General features: G+C 35.2%; 1 protein-coding gene across 1 annotated transcript; it reads right to left on the minus strand.

The window, feature by feature from the left end:
• Window positions 1–72: 72 nt before the first annotated feature.
• On the minus strand, window positions 73–15,859 carry LOC121407367 (DNA-directed RNA polymerase II subunit RPB3-like). The gene is made up of 7 exons (XM_041598413.1): window positions 15,659–15,859; window positions 4,846–4,964; window positions 4,223–4,275; window positions 2,696–2,824; window positions 2,153–2,198; window positions 1,380–1,586; window positions 73–835 (listed from the first exon to the last, which is right to left on the minus strand). Exons 1-7 carry the CDS (start codon window positions 15,817–15,819, stop codon window positions 648–650), a joined length of 903 nt encoding a protein of 300 aa, XP_041454347.1. The 5' UTR covers window positions 15,820–15,859; the 3' UTR covers window positions 73–647.
• Between the last annotated feature and the right edge of the window lie 8,551 nt (window positions 15,860–24,410).

The raw sequence follows: 24,410 nt of genomic DNA on the forward strand, positions 1-24,410 counted from the left end.
AGGCTTGCATAGAACAAAGTAACAGTGCCTTTGAAAACTGAATTTGTTTAAGAAAAGGTATAGTACCGAGACTAGCCCAATGCATTTTGGCATATGGCATGATATTCACTATGTGCTACAGCTGGATTTCATTTCCCCTTTCAAAAGGCATCATTCAAGTATATGCTAATAATACGTCTACACAATGGCCCGTATTCTTAAGTCTTGTTAACTTGAGCTAACCTTGGCCCATGGTCGAAATTTGCTAACTGCTAAAAATACGAGAATCCAAAAATTCCCACATTGCATTCACCTTATGTTTGTTATCTTTACTTGGCCATTTTCTACATGATTTGATGAGAACTACTTCATTAATCATTCCCAGTCAGTTATGAATAATTTGAATTCAAAATGAGCTGACAAATTGAGCTTGTACTGTTAATAGAGATACCTTCCAGAATTAACCATAGTTAAACCACCACATTTTACCAGCGCTTAAATAAAACCTGATTTCAGAATACGGCCAATGTCCATTCATTTTAGCAGTAAAATGTGGATTTTCCCTTCTTGCTTGCTCTCTCTCCTTCCATTCCATTCCACTGATGTTAATCTCAAAACATAGAGTCTCTTGAAGATTTCTAAAGTCCTGTGAATACCATACATGTAGCTCAATTAATGGCTAGTCCCTCGGCCTGTGCCTGGGCTTCGTGGCTATGCTGGGTCTGCAGATCACTCAATTTCTTTTTCAGAACAGATAACCCAGAGAAAACAATATTTTCAGGTGTTAAAGCACCAATAGACTCCACGTTGAAGAAGAACTTGTTAGGAACTGCATCACCATCAAACTTGCCCTGTGCTGCTCGGAAAAAAGGAGTGGTAACAAAAAGAAAAGATACATCAATGCATGGACAACTATGATATCATGTAGTTTTTTAAGGATAAATCCATGACCCCCCCAAAAAAAAACAACAACACCCCATTATACTGATTTAGCAAATTATTTAACTTCAACTTGTACTCATGCATTCAAAATGAATCAACTTTTAGAATGTCTTTTCAATGTTTAAACACATGGGACACCATTAAGAACTGTTAATACAAAAATAAAATAAAGACTAGACCAACGGCTCTGGACTTTATCAATACATGTAAGTACAAGGTACTAGCTTTCTAACATTGATAATCATTAAAATATACCATTTCTCTACCTGTGCTCTCTATGCAAATTAAACTTCAACTTATATTCTCTTTAAAGAGTCTAGCAATAAATGAAATAAAATGTTACCAATTTGCAGAGCATTGCCCCAAATAAGAAATAATACCCTATATGTAAGGGAAGTCATGCAAGTCCTTTTCAAGGTTTAACTGAACTCTTTGTGGTACACCTCTTCAAGACTTACGTGTGTCTTCATCTACTTCTGTGAATTCACTCTTAGGCCACTCATCTGGTTTTGGGTACACTGTATGCCTCATCACGTTGTCTGGGTCGTATTCAAATGCGATGGCTGCAGTGGGGATCCATTTGGCATGGTCTTTACCAAAACCTTTCTTGGCATACGCTCGTAACCTAAGCTCTTGGCCTTTCCTCAGTTTTACAATAAGAATATCTGATGAAAATGAGCAGAAATAGAAAGTCAGCTTAAATAAAAATGCTCAAAAACACTTCCAAGTTTAATTTCAATACCTTTGGAGTATTTTTAATAAAATACAGGTAAATTTACCTAATTCAGATCTACAGGGTCGAGAGAAGTCTGTTAGACTTGGGAGACATTTGAATTTGATCAAAGTATATAATTCATGTGTTGCATAATCAGGTGTATATTTCAAGAACTCAAGGCACACATTTCTTATTCCCCTTGTTGTAACTGAAACTGTCATTCCCAGCAATACATATACGCAACAAAAACTTGCTAGAGAGTACCCTTACTGGAGCGCAGCACAATGTTGAAAGCGCAGCATCAACCTTACCGGAGCGCAGCACAACGTTGATGAATATCTCTTGGATGACAAAAATCAATGCCATGGCTACGATTTAAATCCAAACTCAAAGAGGTATTTTATTATGAAAGGCCCAAGATATTGGTGATGTTTTTAACTGCAGCAATGGCCATAGTATCTGTGTAAGAAATACCAAATGAGTAAAACAAATTAAAGCCTTTTTTTCACAACTCACCGTCTACTTCACCATAGTCACTTGACTCTTGATTTCTTGATGGAACCTTTATTGAAATTTTTAATAAAAAAAAAATGATCGCGTGATCAACATCATGGACATTTTCTCAACTTAAACAAATAAAGCTAAGGAATAAATTGTTAATGTGGTATGCTGAATGTATGTATCAGATTCAGAAAATACAAAGGTTACATGATTCATGTGCCATAAACACTTATTACAATGACAAGCCTACTTTCCCTGTGGGTCAACAACTTTTCCTCCATAAAACGTGCCACAGGTGAAAATTTACATGAAGTACTTAACAGAAGGATGAATACAAGTGCAGGAATGAATATAGAATAATCAATAAAACTACATGTTAGAGTGAGGTCTCAGTAAAAATAAATTCTAAGAGGTGTTTCTAATTACATAGTAGAGGAAGAAAATGCAGTGTCGGGTACACTGTTGTCAATCAATCCCTCAGGATTAATTTGAACAAGTGATGTCATTCATGATAAGGGCCCAACTTTATGCACAAATTAGAAAGCGGCATGGGCTTACCGGGACGACTTTCTGATTACTTGAGAGTAGATCCCTGGAGGTTACATGACGTGTCTGATCATCTGTACACTTCACGTCCAATGACAGCTCCACTGAGCATTCTGAACAAAACTCCTCACATCCACAGTCCTGTTTATAGATAGAGATAAGCTTAGTGCCTTGGTTTACAAAGTAGAGGGAATGATTTAACCCTAAAATGGCCAGGGGGGGTTGAATCAACCCCCCCTCAACATTTTCTGCGATCATTCTGCCGCGCAAATTTTTTTGACCGCGCCACTTGCCGCGTTTATACTTTCAAGTCTCGCGCATCTTTTGAGACCAAATCTACGATGCCCAAGTACGCAGTTCAGAAATTACGCAACATTTCATAAGTGCATGTCAGACCAAAAATTGTTCCAAAACGTGATTTTGTGTACAAAGTCAATGCAAATTGAGTTTTCTCATCTTATTCATAAAGATATGATTTTTACTTTAAACAGCTGAAATCAATTGATTTTAGCATAATTATGCTTCAAAAATGTTGTGCAATAAATCTGGTGAAAAAAAAAAAAAAAATCAAAAGGTTGAAAAACAAAGAATACATAAGAAATTCATAAAACAATAAAACACATAAGAAATTGATTTCCAAACCGAAGTTTTTTTTCAATTGCGATTGTTAAGAATGCTACAAAGAATATTTTTAACAAAAATTAGCATTCTAGGAGCTTTATTTAGTGAATTAGAGCAAAAAGTATTATTAATGCATAAATTAGCATAATTAATTCATATAAAATAGACTCATTATTTTGGAAAATTTTACCATACAGCCTTGTAGATTACATCGTACACTACCAGCGTGGAAATTTTGCGGCGCTTGCGCGATCGGCGGCCGAGATCTGGTCTGTGGCAGAGATCTGTTCTGTGGCTGGGGGGTTGATTCAACCCCCACCCCCGGCCACAGAACAGCCAAAAAAGCCCGGCCTACATGTAGTTAGGGTTAATATGGAAAGCAAGCAATGCAATATCATCATCTATAACACGTATGCACTTTTAAACATGTCCTCTACATTTGCCAAATAACCATACATTATTTTGTTAAATCAGCAAGTGCTGGTATACATTGTCCCAATTCCCAAATAATTTGTACACTTTACATGTACATTTTAAACACAATAAAAGAAGAAGATGAACTTTATTGGAAATAAACAATACCAAGCCCAGCTATCATAAAATTTAATTAACTCGAAAGTTAAGCCTATTTTTTATGCCAAGGCGTAAATTGTGATCAGTCGATCATGCATGATTGAATGAATAATTAAATAAGAATAATGCATACTTTCATACTTTCTGTGATCATTCAAGCATAACTATGAACGCTTCAATGATCATATTGTAAGGTGTTTTTTTTTATAGATTTTTTGAAATATATATTTCCTTTCATTTGATGCAAAATTCTAATACTTCTTGTTAGTCTAAATATGACAGGAAATGACATATGAATCTTATTGCAAACTTAAAATAAGTTTCAAAGATTTAGAAATCACTCACCCTGTTGAAGTTAAGTTTGTCAACTACTTCATCACTTGTGAGTGGAATGAGACCTATAACAAAATTAGTTAGATAGAATCAATTAATAGTAGCAGAACCAACCATACATACTGCAGCCAAACAGACACATATGCAATTCACTCCTGAAATGCATGTCCAAAATACCCCAACCCATAAATTACATAGGAGCCCCAAGAGTTTCATAACCTATGTCCAAATCTTACTTACATGTAGGCTTATTCAAACTCCGGAAAATAAATTCATCTTACCACAAAAGAACTAGCAGTGATAATTATGGTGTAATGATAACCAAATTTCACATCGAAATGATACAGTACAAAGTCTCCATACCTACACAATGTGAAATGTATAAAATATTGATTTCATATACATGTGCAATGTCATTTCATTCTTTTTTTTCCTGCTATTAACTAAATGATAGTTTGTTGTTTGATAGACTAGATTGAACATACATGTACTTTGAATTCCATTTGTAAGACACACTCTCCCATTTGGTCACTGACAGCATGCTCTTTCATTAAACTTTACTTTAATATTTTACATCAAGGATTTCAATATGTTCAGTGTTATGCATTTAGTACTAGCAAATCTTAAGAACTTACCAACTCTATGAGAAATAAATTCATCATGAAGGACTGAACTGTTGGCCTGAATTTCTACCCAGTCAATTGCTATTGTAGGAACCTCTGCCAGGATAGTCCTCCTGATACTGTTCGCAACACTGTGGTCAATACAGAAAAAAAGAAAAAGAGTACTTCAGAACCTTCACTGTCAAGAATGAGTGGGATCGATCTATCAACGGACAAAATTTGAAGTGAAAATCTGAAAACAGTGTCCTACAATGTAACATCGGAAGGTTGGCAGGTGCAAAACTGTATTAGCCATTGGCGCTGTATTTTTTGGTTCAATTATGCTTAAGCATCCAATATCGGATGGGATTTGGGGCAATGCACTCATTCAATGAACAAGGTTATGATATAACCTTGTTCTCTGTTACTCCCTGTGTGGTGAAAAAAGATTGGCAATGTTTGGGTTATTTTCTCCTGTTCTAGGGGACAATTAATTGATTTTTTTGACACAGTCAGTTTCCAATACAGCTATTCATCATAAACTTGGCTCTTAACCCTAAATAGACTGGGCTATTTTGACACCTAAGAAGACTGGGTGGGGGGGGGGCTGATTCAGCCCCCCTTACTATCTCGGCCGTCGATCGCGACGAAAATTCGCATACGCGTTACCCATGGCATTATCTACAAAACTATAACATCAAATTCTGCAAAAAATCTCATGTCTCATTAATTATGCTAATTTATGCGTAAAATCATAAGTTTGCTCTAATTAATAAAATAATGCCCCTGAAATGCTAATTTTTGTTTCACATACGCTGGATAGGCATCTGATCAAATTTATTTTTAAAAATTTCAACATCACATTTATTTTCTTATGTATTCTATTGTTTTCTAAATTTCTTATGTATTTCTCTGTTTTTCGACTTTTTGTTTTTTATTGTTTTTTTCAATGGTAATTGTTAGGGACTTTATTTTGACCATAAAAAAGATAAAATTAATTGATTTTAAGCAGTAAAAGGAAAAATAATGATACATTTATGAATTTTGGCTAAAAATACTATTTGCATTGGATTGTACACAAATTCACGTTTTTGAGTAATTTTAGGTCTGCATGCACTCATGGAATGTTGCGTAATTTCGGAACCGCCTACCTGGGGGTCACAATTTTGGTCTCAAAAGTTGTGCGAAACTTAACAAAAAATTTAATTAAAAAGTCAGCGAGCGACGCGGTCAAAAAATTTTGCGCAGCGGATTTATCGTGAAAAATGTCGAGGGGGGGGCTGAATCAGCCCCCCCCCGTCTTTTAAGGGTTAAGTAAATTGAATTCATTTAATTATTTTTTACAAAATAAAAATAGAGGGTGTACCCAAAATATGCCCAAAATTTAAATTTAGTGAATACAAAAATGGTCCGGGCCAGGTTATTAAATAAATTGGAAATGTATTACCATGATTACTATGGAAATTAGTATTTATTTAGTATTAGTGTCACCCATGGGTGTATTACGCGCCGCCGTGTACAGGAAAATTGAAGGCACCGCGCATGCAAAATTTCAACAATTGCAAGGCAATCCCGCAAATTTAAAAAGAGGTTTTTATAAAATTAAGTCCTTGTACGAAACTTACCGAACTATGTGAAGTCAATTCTCCCCAGGTGATTCTCCCTAATATCATGAATATCCCTCAAATAGAGTCATTTAAAGGGGAAGTTCACCCTGACAAAAAGTTTATTGTAAAAATAGCACAAAAAAGAATAAAAAATATTGCTGAAGTTTTGAGAAAAATTCATCAAATAATTGAAAAGTTATTAGAATTTCAATTATTTGATTTGTGACGTCATATGCGAGCAGCATTCCTACAAAGCGAATGGTAAAAAATCAATAAAATGTCATTTCCTCAAAAAAATTGAAAATGGTTTTCACTGTACCCTACGTATATCAATAGACAAATCATTTCACACCCGGTCATGAATAGAAAACAAAATTAAGTCATCAGGAACCATACAAAATTTGAAATTCATGCATTTTATATTACATAACACATGGGACAGCTGCTCGTTTATGACGTCACAAATCCAAAACTTTGAACTCTAATATATTAACGGATTTTCCTCAAACCTTCACCAATATTTTTTACTATTTTTCTGCTATTTTTACAGCAAAGTTTTCTTCAGGGTGAACTTCCCCTTTAAGCGCTGATTTCTCTTCTCATCATCTTCTCATCATTTATCTTCATATCAAAGACACTACATAGAAAAGAGTAGGCACAGAGCTGCCAAGTTGTATTTTGCATTTTCAGTATTCTTATCCCCCAAAATCAGTATTTTGACCAAAAAATCCGTATTTTTACCATGAGATAAATATGCATGCATAATGACAAAGTTCGATCACTTCTTACATTATTTTGCGCCCCACATCGTCGCACACGAGACAAGCTTCACTTCAGTCTAGATTTTGGTTGTTCCGCTGAACTGCGTTGGCTGACTCACCAATACATAGACTGAAGAATTTGGAGGCCCGTACGTACAGACAACGTATTAGCAGTAACGTTAGATCTAACATTCGATGGAAACCTGTTTTTTCCGATCGTTTTTTGCACATAAAATCATAAAATGTCACATTATGAAAAAGAAATTGCATCCATATTTACGGAAAATTGTATGAAATTCGGAAATATCGTACCTTAGACCGCAGTTACGGCTAATTCGTTTCAAATTATGATCGAAACATCGTCATCTTCGATCCTTCTGTCGGTCAACGTAAGTTGCCATCTTGGATGACGTCATCATCCTTACAGACGTATTTACCAGTCGCAAAATATCGCGATTTGAGCCGCTGCTTTGCGCTTGTAAAGTACGTGCGTGCGCTCGGAACTTGTCACCCGCATTCAATGATTCGCCAGGATATCGGAAATTCTAATCGGAAAGCCTTGATTAAAGCATAACTCATTAAACGTAGAGGGCAGCAACACACGGAATACCTTTTCCTCTCTAATTTGTTTTTTCCCGTATTTTATCATGAAAAAGCGTACTGCCGTATTTTAAATTGATTTCCGTATGAAATACGGAAAAATCGTACTACTTGGCAGCTCTGTAGGCACATAAACTATTTTACACATAAACCAATGCAAAGCGTTACGCAAAGTCGGCAGTGTCCAAACTTTTTACTGTAAAGACTTTGGTGGAACGTAATTGACAAACAAACGGTAGCACTTGCGGGGCTTCGTTCAAGGCACGTAGAATTTTCTTTATTTTTGGCTTAATTTGTCATCGCTTTGATAGTTTACTAAAAATCGTTATCGTCAGCAAAAATAATACAAAAAGTATGTTTTTTAAGTTATTACATTTATTGGTGTCTCTATTTTATCAAACAATCGTGGGAATTTCGCATACAATGAATCTGGACTTTTTCAAGTTATAAAATACAGACGAGCTGAAATAAGGTTGTGAATTGTATCAGCGCCAACAATGACCTTCCTTTTATTTCCATGGAAGAGACATGCGAAGCAACTTTCCTGGCCGAGGTAAGCGATTTTGCTCTTTTTTATATACTCTTTACATAAAAAAAATTGTAAAATTGAAAATGAAACGCTTTTCACCAGAAAAGCCCTGGTAGGTATCAGAATGAGTTTCGGCTAAGTGGGCTAACATTATTCGCATTATGAAGCGATGTTAACCGACAACCAGACGTCCCATATTTCCCGGGATCGCACCATATTTTGCTCCTTTGTCCCGGCGTCCCAACAAACTCTTCGCGAGACGCCTATTTGTCCCGTATTTCAGAATTTTGAACAAAATATAGTTAAAACATTTGAAAGTGACAAATTTTCGTCAAATAACCAACATATGATGAAGCAGAGACAACAAATAAAATCGATAGATGTAAACTTTTGCAAGTTCTGCAGTGATTTTCTTGCATACCCAATTTCTTCCCGAATCCTTTGGCACATATTTTTTATTCATACAAACAGACACTTGGGTGGTCATTATATTGGATTCTGTAAAAAGTCATTTCGAGATCATTACCAGAACTAGAATTTACCTTTAAACTTTTCTTGGCTTCCTTCTCCCTTCCTCTCCTTTTTCTCTCATTCCATTATTTTCATTTTCTTCTCCCTCTCTTTCATTCTTTATTTTAGTTTTTTCCTTCTAATTCTTTCCCCTTGTTCTTTCTTTCCCTCCTCTTTCCTTCCTTCCAGTTCTCAGTCTTCCTTTGTTTCTATCTTTCAAAGAATGAAGGAAACATTTTTCTTATCTTCATTCTTTCTTTCTTCTCACAAGACGTCTTTTCTTTCATTCTACTTTTATTCTAATATTCTTTGTTTTCCTTCATTTTTTTCTTTCAAGGAGAAATATATTGATTATGAATGTGGTCTTATTATATATCAATGGAAAGGTAATGATGTGGGGATCATCAGTGGGTCATTCAAAAATACCGAATATAATACAAGGTGAAAATCGCAGATTAAAAAACGCTAAAATGCCCCTCCGAAATATGCCTCGCATCGGTCTCTGAATTGACTGGAATTTGATGACGTCACTGTCTGTACGAGAGGCGTGATTGGCTCTCCCAATTGAAGCTCCACTTGCATGCAAAACCTGTTGCGTGGGTACATTTTCTCCACACTGTCACTGAATACTTCTATCACGAAATGAAAGAAAACCCAGAATTTTATATAGATTTGGATTTTCAAATTGATGATTTTAAAGATGAAGAGAATGATGATAAAGTGAACAACACAGTGACGTAGTACTTGGGGGAACTATGCCGATGATGATGATGATGATGATGATGATGAAAATTCAACTTTAGTTGCCTGACGATCACAAGTCATGTACATGCCGATTCGCTACCAACTCATGCAGCTGCTGCTAAAAGTGCTTGCTACACCGCGCGGGCCAAATTAAATCCATGAAAATGAATGCACATCCAGACAGAGTCTATCATGAGAAGGAAAATAATGATATAACTGTACTTACAAACAAGTGAATAATCCGAACCTGAAGGCAAATCAACTCAACGAATAGCAGCAGACGATTTGCAACGATGATAAATTTCTTGTGGCTGGGATAGATTGTCACTCGTTCTGTTAGATGTAATTTGTAACTCATTAATTTTACAAAATTACGAAACTCGGGGAATTATTTATATATATAAAAATATAGTAAGGTCTCTTATTATTTTTTGTATTACAATAAAACCTGTTTTGAAGGAAGACATTGAGGTAAACTAAAATTACATGTAAAAGATCATCCCCCAACATGCGTAGCTTGTATGTCATTGCAAACAAATCATCTCAAACATGCAGGTATTCCTTCCTTGCTCGCCTTGCTGATTGAGAGCTGTGCAACATGTGTATAGATCTATTCTCTCTCTCTCGGCCAAGGCGAGCAAACACGGCATGTGTTGTTGTGATGGTTTGTTTACGATCACATATAATGCTACGCATGATGGGATGATCTTTTACATCTAATTTTAATTGACCTCAACGTTTTCCTTCAAACCAGGTTTTATCGTAATTCAAAAAATGATAAGAGATGTTACTTTATTTTTATATAGATAAATAATTCCCCGAGTTTCGTAATTTTGTCAAATTAAAGAGATAAAAGTTACATCTAACAGAACGAGTGGCAATCTATCCCAGCCACATGAAGTTTATCGTCAGTGCATATGCCATATCGTCTGCTACTATTCGTTGAGTTGATTTGCCTTCAGGTTCGGATTATTCACTTGTTTGTAAGTACAGTTATATCATTATTTTCCTTCTTATGATAGAGTCTGTCTGGATGTGGTATTCATGTTCATCATGAATTCAATTTGGCCTGCGCGGTGTAGCTAGCACTTCCAGCAGCATGAATTGGTAGCGAATCGGCATGTACATGACTTCACTTTTGATCGTGTTGCAAGTTGAATTTTCATCATCATCATCGGCGTATTAATTCCCCCAATTTACCTCCAACTACGTCACTGTGTTGTTCACTTCATCATCATTCTCTTCATCTCAAAATCATCAATATGAAAATCCAAATCTAGATAAAATTCTGGGTTTTCTTTTATTTCGGGATCGAAGTATTCAGTGACAATGTGGAGAAAATCTACCCTTGCAACGGGTTTTGCATGCAAGTGGAGCTTCACGTTGGAGAGCCAATCACGCCTCTCGTACAGACAGTGACGTCATAAAAAAATCCCAAATTCGCGAACGTAATTCTGCGTGTTTGAAGCATTCAGAGAGAGAACTTTAAACTATCAATTAACTGAGTTTCATCGGTCTCCATGATAAATGATGTACACCATCGTGTTCTCCTTATTTTCTCCTTTATTGTGATATATGATTCTCCATTTTTACGATTTTCAATGTATTTCTACTTTCAGGGTTCCCACAGAAATTTGAAAACTGAATTCCATGACTTTTCCATGACTTTTCCCTGACTTTTCCATGACTAAATTGCTACTTTCTATGACTTGCTTTCTGGCACCGTTTCCAAAATCAGACACATTATGATGGCCTCCATAACCTCCCCTCACAGCCATCCATTCCACCCACTGCCTTACTCATGACATGTACATCTACATGTATTATCATTGGTATATGGTCTGTTTCTGACCAGGGTACAGTACCATTTTCGTTTCACCAACATCAAGATTCAAAATTGCCTTGAACACAAACTCATGTAATTTCTTGGACAGATATCCATGAACTATTTCCAAATTTTCAGAGCATAGCATGCAGATCTTGTCACAAAAGTGAACTATACAATACATGTAAATTCAAATGTCAATTTTTCCAGGCATATTGAAATTAGGATCCTGAATTAACCTTTACTACAAAACTTCCACATAAAAGTCATGGAATTCTGTTTTCAAATTTCTGGGGGAACCCTGATTTATATGAAGATGAAACACTTTACATATGTCACACATGAGCCAATTATTACAAAAAAGTGACATTAGTTTTACAATAAGGTGACATGAAAAAAAGGCTAACAAAAATATCCTCATCCTAAAATTCTCAACATAGTGCTGCATTTCACTCAACATTCTCAACATAGTGCTGCATTTCACTCTACATTACAAAAAAATGAGGCCATTTGTGATACGACTTGAGGACACCAGCTAAATTAACAAGTGTATTTCTCTATATGCTCCAAAAATAATGAGGATATCTTGAAAATTGGGCATTTGATGCCCATTTTTGGTATTTCATTAAACTTCATTTTCAAGTAACTTTTCATTTATTCATGGCCATGAGTATTTTGAGTGAGAAATGTGGATTGTGGCTGTGTTATACATGTATTCACAAAAACCTTGTTTTGTTATTTCAACCTTGCTAGCCCTAACACTAAGTCATCTTGGATTTTTGAACATACAGACAACTGACTGGTCTTGTAACTAACCCTAGTGTATTACTTGACCCTTTAAACCATGGTTTAGACACCAAACTCCTATTCCCCAGACAGATATTGAACGAACTATGTCCTTTTATAAAAAAAAAGTAACAAACATCAGACATTTTGTACTCCATTTTTGGAAGCCATCTTGGAATTTTGAACATACTAGACCAATGAGTGTCATTGTAACTTGTCCTTACCGGTATATATAATTTGACCCTTGAAACCATAGTTTAGACACAAAATCATATATCACCAGTGGATATAATTAAGTATGAGAGAACTTTGCGAGACACGACAAAACGTAAAGCTGCCATAGCCATGAGGTAAATGCAATTCCATGACTTTTCCATGGCTTTTTACAAATTTTCCAAATTCCCTGACTTTTCCCTGACTTTCCAGGACCACAAATTTTTCCAGGATTTTCCAGGATTTTCCATGACCGTGGGAACCCTGTTCTTTCTTCTCAATTCATCTCTTTTCTTTCGTCTTTTCATTCTCTCCTTCATTCTTTCGTTCACCCTTCCTTCCTCACTCATGGTTTCAAATCGTCTCGTGTGTGAAGGATTCATATGCACCTGGTGCACGCGAATCTTTCACACCCTTTTTACTAAAATAACTATGACTTTACATCGTAGCTAAGCATTATATTTATGCTATGACACTTACCGAACCATATGGATCGTTTGTTGATTTCTCTTTGCTGTTTTTTTAAATAAAATAAGAGCATTTTTCGTGATCTTCACGTAGATGCCTCTTGATCAGCGTTGATATCAACTTTTGCCTAAAGAGGGCGCGCGATATTATTTCAAAGCCGGCAGGCACTTAAGAACCAAGTTTGAAAGGATACTCGTAAAATTATGTCACTCTCGCCGATGAATATTCATTAGATCGTGGTCGTGCGTGTTCAATACACACTGAGTGCATGCATGCAGAGAGTTTGTATTGAACACGCACGACCACGATCTAATGAATATTCATCGCGAGAGTGACGTACTTTTACAAGTGTCCTTTCAAACTTGGTTCTTAAGTGCCTACCGTACCTTTGTTTACGGTGTTGCAAGCTAGCTGCATTCTAGGCGATCAGCATTATTTTCTTGCTCGTTCAATCCACTTTCATCATCATCTTGTCAAAAGATGGCGTACTTTACCAATAAGTATATACATGAGATGCAACCTGTTGATTTTTGGTACAATTTCCTATTATGCGCTGACGACTTGAATTGAGAATGTTCGATACGAAAAATTGCTTTTCGATTGTTGTTTGCGTACTTTCCACCGCAGTATTAAGGACGGATCGAACGGAGTATCCTGGTTGAGACTTGGAGGTAAGCGATAAAAACACTTTTATAAATAATTTCCAATTCATTTTTAAAACAAACTTAAATCATTAAAACAAAATTCCAAAGTGGAGAAATACTGAAATGTTTGGCGTTTTTCATTCCCTCACATTCGTGTGATGAATGAAAACGTCAAAGTCCGCTATGAAACCACATGCATTGTGCGAGGTTAGTATTACTAACCTCGGATGTTGTGTGAGTGTTCCTTCCTATTCTTTTTGTTTTCACAAGTCTAACACTGTGTAGACTTCTTTGTTGATCTTCTTTTTTCAAGACCTGGCTCTGTCGATCCGCTCATGCAGACTGCAGTGTACTTTGTCAATCGTCCCATACTGGAATTTCATCTGGTCACCTTAACTATTACTATAGTATAAAATCCATAGTGTACACACATAGGTGGTGCGAGGTTTGTATAGCATAGTTAACCTCGCAATACGTGTGAGAGGCAAGGTGTATGCAGTGAACAAGTGGGGCCAATGACCAATGTAATGAATGTGAATGGCACTTGTTCACTGCTACCACCCTGCCTGTGGGGAATCTACAGGTAGGACTATGGAGTATGGTATGCCAATGTTGTACAGGGCACACACTTTAAAAAATCAATAAAATATCACATTTTTGACCAAAATTACTAATTTCCATACAGTTGCAATTTACTTTTCATTAGTAACTTGGGAATAATTTTTGTATTAAACAGAGCGCTCAAAAACTTGAATTTTGGGCATATTTTTGGGTACGCCCTCTATTGGTGGAAAGTAATATGGCAAGAAAATTTTCATTTTTTGATCTCTATTTCTAATTACGAAAAAAATGATATAAAGAATGAAATTTAAATAAGAGCCAAGTTGTATGAATAATAGGTGTAATTAGCTATGTGCGAATACGGGGCATCGCGAGCGCTGGTTTTGGTGGCACGGTTTTCGCGCGGGTTTTGCTGCGAGTGGCATCGCCTCTGTCTGGGCGGCTCATTGGAAATGGGGTTTAATGCGCATGCGCACATAGTAGGTGCAATCTCGTGCCTTTTAACAGACAGCTGAAGATGTGCTCTTTCTTTCTCTTACATAGAAGTTTCAATGTGGATACTCGCCTGTAAAGTGTGGATATCGGAGCTTGAAAGTTCATCAAATTTTTGGACGCGTAAATGTTCAAAAATTTTTTATGGTAAGTAAAACAAGAATCCGATTAGGTATACAATTTGACTGGAAATATATTTGAATTATCAAAAAATCCAAACTTACGCGATTCTGACGTTGCGCAGTCCAGATATGAGATGCCAGCTACCCTTGTCACAGCCGGTCTCTCGGCAGTCGAGCTGCCCGATGCGCCTGCGGTTGGCAGGGCGATGCTACCCTTGTCCCAGCCGGTCTCTCGGCAGTCGAGCTGCCGATGCGCCTGCGGTTGGCAGGGTGATGGGAGCGGTCGATAGTGAGTCGTTCATGCTGGATTGAACTAGATCGTAAATTGCTTACTTGATGATTATGTTGTGCCTTTTTTGGGAAATCTCTGTCATTATACCGTAGATATTTATTCTGATATTGATTTTAATACATACATTTGTCACAGAAAGATTTTATCATCCCAAGGTTATGTGACTCAAGTCAAGAGTTCGCGATGCCCCGTATTCGCACATAGCTACAATGACCACAAATTTGGATAAATATGCGCGACTTAAAGTAAACTGGAATAACTTTATAATTTCTTGATGAAAATTTGAGTTCTTGGTATCACTTGAAAGGTCTTTTTAAGGGCTTTCAAATGATACCAAATTCATTGAGATTTGAGGATTTTCATTTTTTTGTCACATAGGCCTACCTAGTGTAATGGAAACTGTCACTGTAAAAAAAAATCAAGTATTTGCAGATTTGCCCCAAAGAAAAAGAGAAAATAAGCCAAACATTGCCACCCTTATTTTGCCACACATGGAGATATAACTGAGAACAAGGTTATATTATAACCTTGTTCATTGAATGAGTGGTGAATGGGACTGTTTGAACTTTGAGAGCACGACCGGAAAACCCTGTTCGTTTCAACCCAATTGACATTGCGTGCTAATCCAACTCGCACAGCACAGTCACACATGACATTAAGTTACTCTACTTTAATTTATAAACGAATTTTACCTAAGATCTGTGTCTTCGATTATGAACTTCACATTGTCATCAGTCAGCTCCGTTAACTGTATCGTTGGTTGGTTGGCATAAGGCATAATGCTGGACAAATTCTGTAAGATTTTATCAGAAATTTGATTGTCGGTCCTCGGAATAAAAATGATTGAGTACATGTATGGAACGCGATTGGCAATCAATGGTGGCGGATTTTTATTTTGCGGTTATTGAGTCGTGTGAGAAAGATGGTTCTTGGGCGTTGCAAGAAACTAAAACTGATAAAATGTAAAATTGCAACAGAATATTTGCAAATATATTTTCTTGCAAATCGTACCCCTTTACAATTAATATACCACCTGTATGGAGCTTTTATTTAAAAGCTGCCCTGGCACGGGCCTGGCCTGTTTTGAGTGTTTCATTTAATGTTTTTATTATTATTATTATTATGATTTTTTTTAGTTGAAATAGCAGTTTTCATAATAAAGAGTACCGTACATTGATTCAGTCTGAAAATATCTTTTCAAACAAATAATGAAAAGAAATTTAGAAAAAAATTAAAAGAGCCATCCCAAAAAGCAAGGGTGGAAACCTTTCCCCAAAGGTAAGGGGGACTATGCAGGGGCCCGGGAAAATTTGACAAGCAAAAAAAAAAAAGTTATTACCCAAAAAGTAATGTCAAATATTTCGTCCAAACTGCATGTTTTATTTCCATTTGAATTATGCATTTCTTTCCATCATTAAAGACCAAAAATAGTAGGGGGACATTTTATTTTGATATTTTGTCCCCCTACTATTTTGGGTAGGGGGGACGCGTCCGCCCTAGGATTTCCGCCCATGCCAAAAAGCATAAAATATAGGCCCCCGGTATAGTAGCCTAAAATCCAAATCCAAATCATTCATTGAAAGACGTGTATTATTTCATTATATTGATTTTGCATTTCTTCGTCTAGTTCACTTTTGCTTTATTGTCTTTTTTTGCCTTTTTTTTTCTTATACTAGTGCGTCCCAGAAAAAACGAAACCGAGATTTAGCGATGATTTATCATAACTTAGTCATAAATGAAATAGACAAATGACCTACCAATAGAGGCTTAGAATCTCTTCTTTCATCTGCAATTACTAAAATCATTTATCATTCACGCATGAGTGAGCAAAAACAATTTGAAAAGGGGATACCAAAAAGTCACTTGGCGGGCCGTATCTGGGTTTTAAACAGAAAATCTTATTTTTAAAAAGTTCAATATCTGCTCTTTAATTTGATACCTCAATCACGGAAAATTGTCAAGAAATAAGAAAGTTCTGGTTATCTGAAATAAGGCTTGAATTTCAATAATTTCATAAAATGAAGAGGTTTTACAGGCTAGCGTTCAAACTCACTCGACACTCCGTTTTGTTGACGATCAGCCATGCATTAACTCTTTTGTTACCGTGCGATAGCTTCTGTGGGAAACCTGTGAAAACAAGTTTATTTAAAGGAATTATGGAAATACAAGCATTGTTTCGAGGGATCATAACTTTTTAATTTCTTGACCATTTTCTGTGATTAAGGTATTAAAGAAAAGAGCAGATATTGAACCTTTTAGTCATGTGATTTTCTTTTTGACATTCAGATACCCCCGCCAAATGAGTTTTTGGTATCCTTTCTTCGAATTGTTTTTACTCACTCATGCGTGAATGACGAATAATTTAAGTAATACCAGATAAGAGAGGAGATTCTAAGCTTTAAATTGGTAGGTCATTTGTCTATTTTATTTATGATTAAGTTATGATAAATCATCGCTAAATCTCGGTTTCGTTTTTTCTTGGACGCATTGTATAGTGGGCGGAATTAAAGACGACAGGAGATCGTGCGCATCTGGGTGGTCTAGAAGGACAAGTCCACCCCAATAAAAAGTGGATTTGAATAAAAAGAGAAAATTCCAACAAGCACAACACAGAAAGTTTCATCAAAATCGGATGTAAAATAAGAAATTTGGACATTTTTTAGTTAAGCTTAATTTCACAAAATAGTCATATTCACGTTCAGTATATGCAAGTGAGGGAACTGATGACATCACCCACTATTTCTTTTGTATTTTATTATATGAAATATGAAATATTATTTTCTCCTCATTGTCCTGTAAAACAAAGTTTTATTTCACCCTGAACATGTGGAATTACCATTGTTTAACATTTTATGTTTCAGTAAAGTTGGTCTTTATTGTCAAATCTGTAAAAATCGAAATATTGCATAATTCAAACAATAAAAAACAAAAGAAATAGTGAGTTTTTATGTATTAAGTAGTTTTTATTGACAACTTCAATTCATATACAAAGTAAAATATATATAACAAATGTAAGTTTGATGTCTTTACAAATTGATAAATACCTTGACAATTCAACATATGATTTTTTTTTTCAGTGTCAAATAAAAACATAGGCCTATAACGAATTGAAGCCATCAGCATATTTTTTTTAAAAACCCCATCATATCGGCCTCTTCACTCAAATAAATTCAATCTCAACAACAAACTCAGCCCTGGACCCTACCCCCCCCCCGACCCACCCCAAAGCACCCCCATCCCCTATCCGGTGGAGAACTGGCTTTGCGCTCCAATGAATGGTCTAATATTTAAGTTTTCCCATTTAGAGATTAAGAGTCCCCCTCTTTGTTGCTAATTTCTTTTCTTCTCTTTGATCCCAGGCGCGGATCCAGGAGGGGGCCGAGCCGGTCCCCTTTTTGACAACCTGCAGAAAAAAAAGTGTACTCTTTGACTTGATAGAAACAGCACTATGAAAAACAGAAAGAATAGTAAGAAAGAGTATCAAACATACACTTAAAACTTTAGTCTTTAATTACGACTATACCCCCAGAAAAGCAAAACAAAAATAAGATTATAGTAGTCAATCGAGAAAAATGTTAATGAAAATATTTTCGGCCCCCCTATTGGCGAAAGCTGGATCCGCCCCTGGATCCCCCCTAATACTATTTTTTATTTCATTCAATGAAGGAGCTGTTTTTAATTCTCGGTTTTTGTAAATGAGATATTTAACTAAAATCAAGACATGATTAAATAATTGATATTTACCTTTACTTTTCTCCTGCTTCCCGAAAAGAATTTCCTGCCAACTAAATTTATTTATTTCAAAATTTAAACTTCTTGCACACAGATCCCAAAGTGATTTTGAAAATTCACAAGTATAAAACAGATGTTAAAACGTTTCTTCTTCCTTTCACAAAATGAGCATAAATTAGTCGAAACAAGACCAAAACGGAAAAGATGGTGGTTAGTGTATATATTATGCAAGAGTTTATATACTGGAAAATTTCAAATCTCCACCCAAATGTTTAGTGGCAAAATTAAAATACTGTTTCGGCCATTTCATATCTTCATCTTTAGTTAAAAGTCTTTTAATCTAAATTATTCGCTGTGCCTTTACCTGCACAGGGAAGTTTCAACATCTTTAATCCTCCTTGCTTATAGTATAAAGCATTGTATTCCTATTAATTTTGTCTTTCTTACTTTTCCATAAGAAATCAAAAGTTAATTCATCCAATGATTCATAAACCCACTTAGTATAGGAACAGGAGTAAGAGACGCTCGATAGAGGACTTTAGAATAGATATGCACCTTCAATAGTTGAATCTTCCCCATAAGCGTTACTTCCTTTTCAATTCAATTCAATTCAATTTTATTTATTTCACTTCCATCAAACAAAAACAAGTTGTATACCATATATAAACATAAGTATTTGTATCCGTTGCAAAGAAACAAAAATAATAATACACATGTTGTGAAAAAACACACAATTTGGGCAACACATTGGAGGTTTTAAGTAAGTATACTATTTTTCAATAGAAATTAAATTAAGGTGGAAATGGAGGGACCCACTAAAATGCAATGCTTGTACAATGTGGGCCCCTCAAAAAAAGATAACACAACCAATAACAAAGTACAAATACAGATATATGTAATCAAATGAGAAAAAAATAAATAAATGATAAATAATACTCACAAAATAAATACGAAGTTATCAAAAAAATATAAAAATATAGTTTGTATAGGACAAAACAACCCGTCCTAAAATATCCCCACCCCCCCCTCGAAGAAAAAAAAGAAAAAGGGGAGAATGCCCTGATAGAATGGGTGGGTGCTGCTGAACGTAAATAAAACACATGCAATCGTGGACTCAAGCAAACTGGATTCAATGATGTGTATAAAAGGAGAAAAAATATATGAAATGACCTGGAAAGATTATAATGCGCAAAAAATGTGATTGATGCCGTAAGTAAATAAGTGGTATTGGAAGGCGGATAAGGACAGGAGAGAAAGAGAAAATAGAGGAGAGGATAGACACAATAATGTACGAGGTTCGACACCTAGCACAACTGGACTTGTATCAGATTTGTATTTCTATTAAAAAAAAGATGATTAATTTGTTTTAATTATAGTCTTTATAGTAATATTGATGACTTGACAGAGATGATGAATTAGATCTAATTTGGGGGTACATTATAAGATTTTAATAGAGATAGTTTGAATTTAGTCTTAAAAGAGTTCAAAGATTTAGCAGTTCTTAAATCATTATGAAATGAGTTCCATAACTTTGGTCCATCATATATAAATGTGTTCTGAGCCAGCAAAGTTCTTAAAAGTGGTAAATGGAATTCACCCAATCGCCTTGTTGGATAGTTATGAATGGATTGATTTTTTGGAAACATTGAATTGAATACATTTGGGAGGTTGTTGTTGTTATAATTATACATAAACTGACCGAGATTAAACAAATATAAGTCTTTAATTTTCAATATTTTATTTAAAAAAAATAATGGGTCCGTATGAGACAAATATGCTGAGTAGCATATGATACGAAGAGACTTCTTTTGTAATAGGAGTAATTTGTCTAAGAGTGTTTGATGTGTGTTGCCCCACGCTAAAATTCCATAATTTAAATAAGGCAATATAAGGGATGAATATAATGTAAGCAGGGACGATAATGGTAAATAAAATTTAAGCTTGTTAATTATACCAATGTTGCGTGAAATAGTTTTACATATGTTATCTATGTGGAATTTCCATGAGAGCTTATTATCGACTGTTATTCCAAGAAACTTAATATGGGATACATTTTCCAAGGGAGTTCCATCCAAAATAATATCGACAGGAAGTGTATTAATAGAGTTGCTTAACAACATATATTTTGTTTTTTGAAGATTTATTGACAATTTATTTGCTCTTATCCATTGGGTGACATTTTTTAATTCAGAGTTTATTATATTAGCAAGGTGAAGAGGATTTTTATGTGAAAAAAATAAGTTAGAGTCGTCCGCAAAGAGAATGAAAAAAGAACATCTGATGATCTACAAAAATCATTAATATAAACTATAAACGAAATCGGGCCTAAAAGACTACCCTGTAAAACTCCACAATTATTTTTTTTTCATTTGAGAATTGCAAAAGTTTTTGCAATTCTCAAATTCTTTAGCTTCCAAAAGTTCAAGAGTGTTTTAATTTTGCTTAAGATTTCTTTGTAAATTTAGATCTTCTTTCTTTTGTTCATCTTAGGTGAAAAATACTCCTAAAACTTTAAGAAAATCAACGATTTCGCCGAATAATATTCCAAATGTTGACATGAACCTAATTTTAATACTTAAGTTTTGTCATTATTGATTTCTAATCCAGAAAGTTTTTCAAAATCTGCAAATAAAACTTTTAGTCTATCAACTGATTTTACATTACGAGCAAAAACTGTCGTGTCATCTGCATAAAGTGCTAATTTATGCAGAAAATGATGTGATAACGAGTCAAAGGCCTTCTTGAAATCTATAGCTAAAACGAACAGGTAGATTAAAATGGGATGTATGAAAAATAACATCATCTATATTACGAATTGCCTCACCAATACTTCTTCCTTGTGTGTAACCCACCTGATCCCCCACAACGATTTCATTAAGTATTTTCTTGATTCGCTTAGCCAAAATTTTTGTTAAAATTTTATAATCCACGTTAAGAAGGGATATGGGTCCATAATATTTCAATAAAATAGGATCTTTCCCATTTTTAGCGTTTAACGTAATAACTGCTTGTTTTTGCAGTGAGTGAAATCATCGATTCTTTCATTTATTTACATAAGTCATGGGTTCGAATCCCAGCCATGGCGAAAAATTTCCTCTAGTAAGAAATCGATCTACAATGTGTTGTATTCTCCACTCAGATGAAGGTACTTCTTCAGTCATGGACTGCTCGGGGACTGCTTCTCATCGATAGGCCCATTTTGAGTAGGTCCATGAATTTAAAAGCTCGATTTCGAATTCGGGTAATTAGTCTATAGACCGTGAGACATTGGAATTTAAGCAAATGTAGTTTCAGCGATTTCCACACTTTTGTAGTTCAAGGCCTATTTTTCAAATATTGAATTTTACAGATTAAACAAGAATTAAAGTAATGCGATCGTTCAAGTTGCCATGAACAGTTTTTTTCGAGAAGAATAATTGGAGGAAGAAATTCTAATTTCCATTTTCATAATGCAGTTGCGAACGGTTCAATCAGAATACACGATTACTGCCCTCCGTCTCTCCCTCATACGCACACGAATACCATAACGCAACACACTCACTCGAGATGAACTCAGGGGCTTACATCGCGTCACATAATAAATGGTATTGAATTGGAAAGATTCATTTACTTCTTAGATATGATTTCAATGTTTAAAAAAAAATATTCCGCGTAAGGTGCAAGATAAGCTATCTTGTCATTGATATTAAATCTTCAATAAATACAAATAATCTAATATAAATTAGATGCATTATCATATAGGCTTAAATATAATATTCATAATATATACAGTAACATCTTATACAATGCTATTTACTAAGTTTAGGCCTACGGCTATGTAGACGTTTAACAGTGTGAACAACCATACTTAATCTTTTGATGATTAAAGGGGAAGTTCGCCCTGACAAAAAGCTTATCGTAAAAAAAAAATGAAAAAATAGTAAAAGATATTGCTGAAGGTTTGAGAAAAATCCATCGAATAATAAAAAAAAATATTTTAATTTAGATTATTTGATTTGTGACGTCATATGCGAGCCACTGTCCTACATATCTAATAAAAATTATCATTTTCTCAGAAAATAAAAAATGCTGGTTTTACTGTATACATTCAGTATATCAATAGATAAATTATTTCACACCTGTCCGTTTGATTCCCAAATTCCAAAGAACAGTGTTTGAAATAGGCCTATATCTGTTTCTGTTTGTGGTAACTCCCTATTGAAAAGTGTGCTTAAAGTGTCCAGTTTTCAGATCGGAATATGAAAAATTCTGCTTGCTGGCAAGATAAAAGGACTCGTCATGTCGACATAATTCTGCTATTATGCCCGTATGTCGCGAATTTGGTTCCGGAAGTTGCGTGAAACTTCAAAGAAAAAGTCATAAAATTTTGCGGCGCTATCTTTTTGCGTTTCGGAAATTTTGCGCGAAGCCTTTTAGGGTTAATATAACCGTCGCACTGAAATATGCCTCTCATGCCTGAACGATCTGCCTAGATGATTGCTATCACTGGCAAAACCACATAATTTGATGTCAGCATCTGGTATAGCTTGTGCTGCACACACTTGGCCGTTATTGCTGTCGAACCAAAGAAGCCATCCACATATGAAGAGCAAATCACAAGGAAGCAACCTTTCAGGTGTAAAACTCAGATCTAACAACAAAGAAGGTTCGATTCCGTTCTTCAAGTCGAAAGTGTAAATGAACACGCCAGACACCCAAAATAGTTGCTCTCCTGCGTTAAAAAAGAGCAAACAATGACAGCTATTTAGATACTAAAATCAAAAAGGATATCATAGAACCATAATTTCTCAGATTTATATATGTACTTTATATACATACACACTTTATTAGTATTATTATCACTATATATTTATTTATAGTATATATATACACTATAATTTGAATATCTAAATATCCAACTTTATTAATGCAGAATTTAAGAGTGTTTTTTAAAGTCATATTTATGTGAGAGAAAGCTTGCACATGCATGTGCAGCGAAAGGCATCCAGGTATCTCATAAGCCGGGGTTAGGCACACAAATTTCGTTCATGGAAATAAGCAAAATACCAAAGGCGGATTCAGGGGCCGAAGCGCCCCTCCCTTATTGGAGGCGCAAAAGAAAAGAAAAAAAAAAGAAAAGGGAAGGAGAAGAAAGGCTAAGGCTACGACGAAAGTCCTAGCTGCCTGGACTTCCGACGGACGAATTATAGCTCTCCTCCCAGCGAGTGGAGGAAAGACTATTAAACATGTCATCAAAGACGAGAGTGAATTGGACTTGATATAAATCCTTTTCTGAATGATTGTCTGACAATTCAGTATGTTTAATGACTTTTTATGCATTGGTGCATTCTTCTTTAATTGTATTAAAATCCAACAATCCTGTAAGTTGTTTTTTTTTAAAGTTGCTTTTGATATACATGTATATATATTTGCATTGTTAAATGGTTAGGACTTTTTCGTGTGTAAGTTGCATTAAAATTGTAAAAAATAACCATAGGGCATTACAGTGCACAAAGTGGGTTCATATATGTTGCACTGATATAAGTATTAAAACGTACAATGATCCTTCTTACAATTTCTTTAATTGGGAATGTTCGAAATGTCTTTTTAACCATTTACCCTTCTTTGGTACTGATGATGACTTTTTAAATGATATTCAAAATGTTCATGATATATCTGATTGAGATTCCACCCATGTAATGAATATTCAAAATCCTTTAAATGTTGACTGTT

The sequence above is a fragment of the Lytechinus variegatus genome, chromosome 2 (genome assembly GCF_018143015.1).
Source record: "Lytechinus variegatus isolate NC3 chromosome 2, Lvar_3.0, whole genome shotgun sequence".
In the NCBI taxonomy this organism is placed as follows: domain Eukaryota; kingdom Metazoa; phylum Echinodermata; class Echinoidea; order Temnopleuroida; family Toxopneustidae; genus Lytechinus; species Lytechinus variegatus.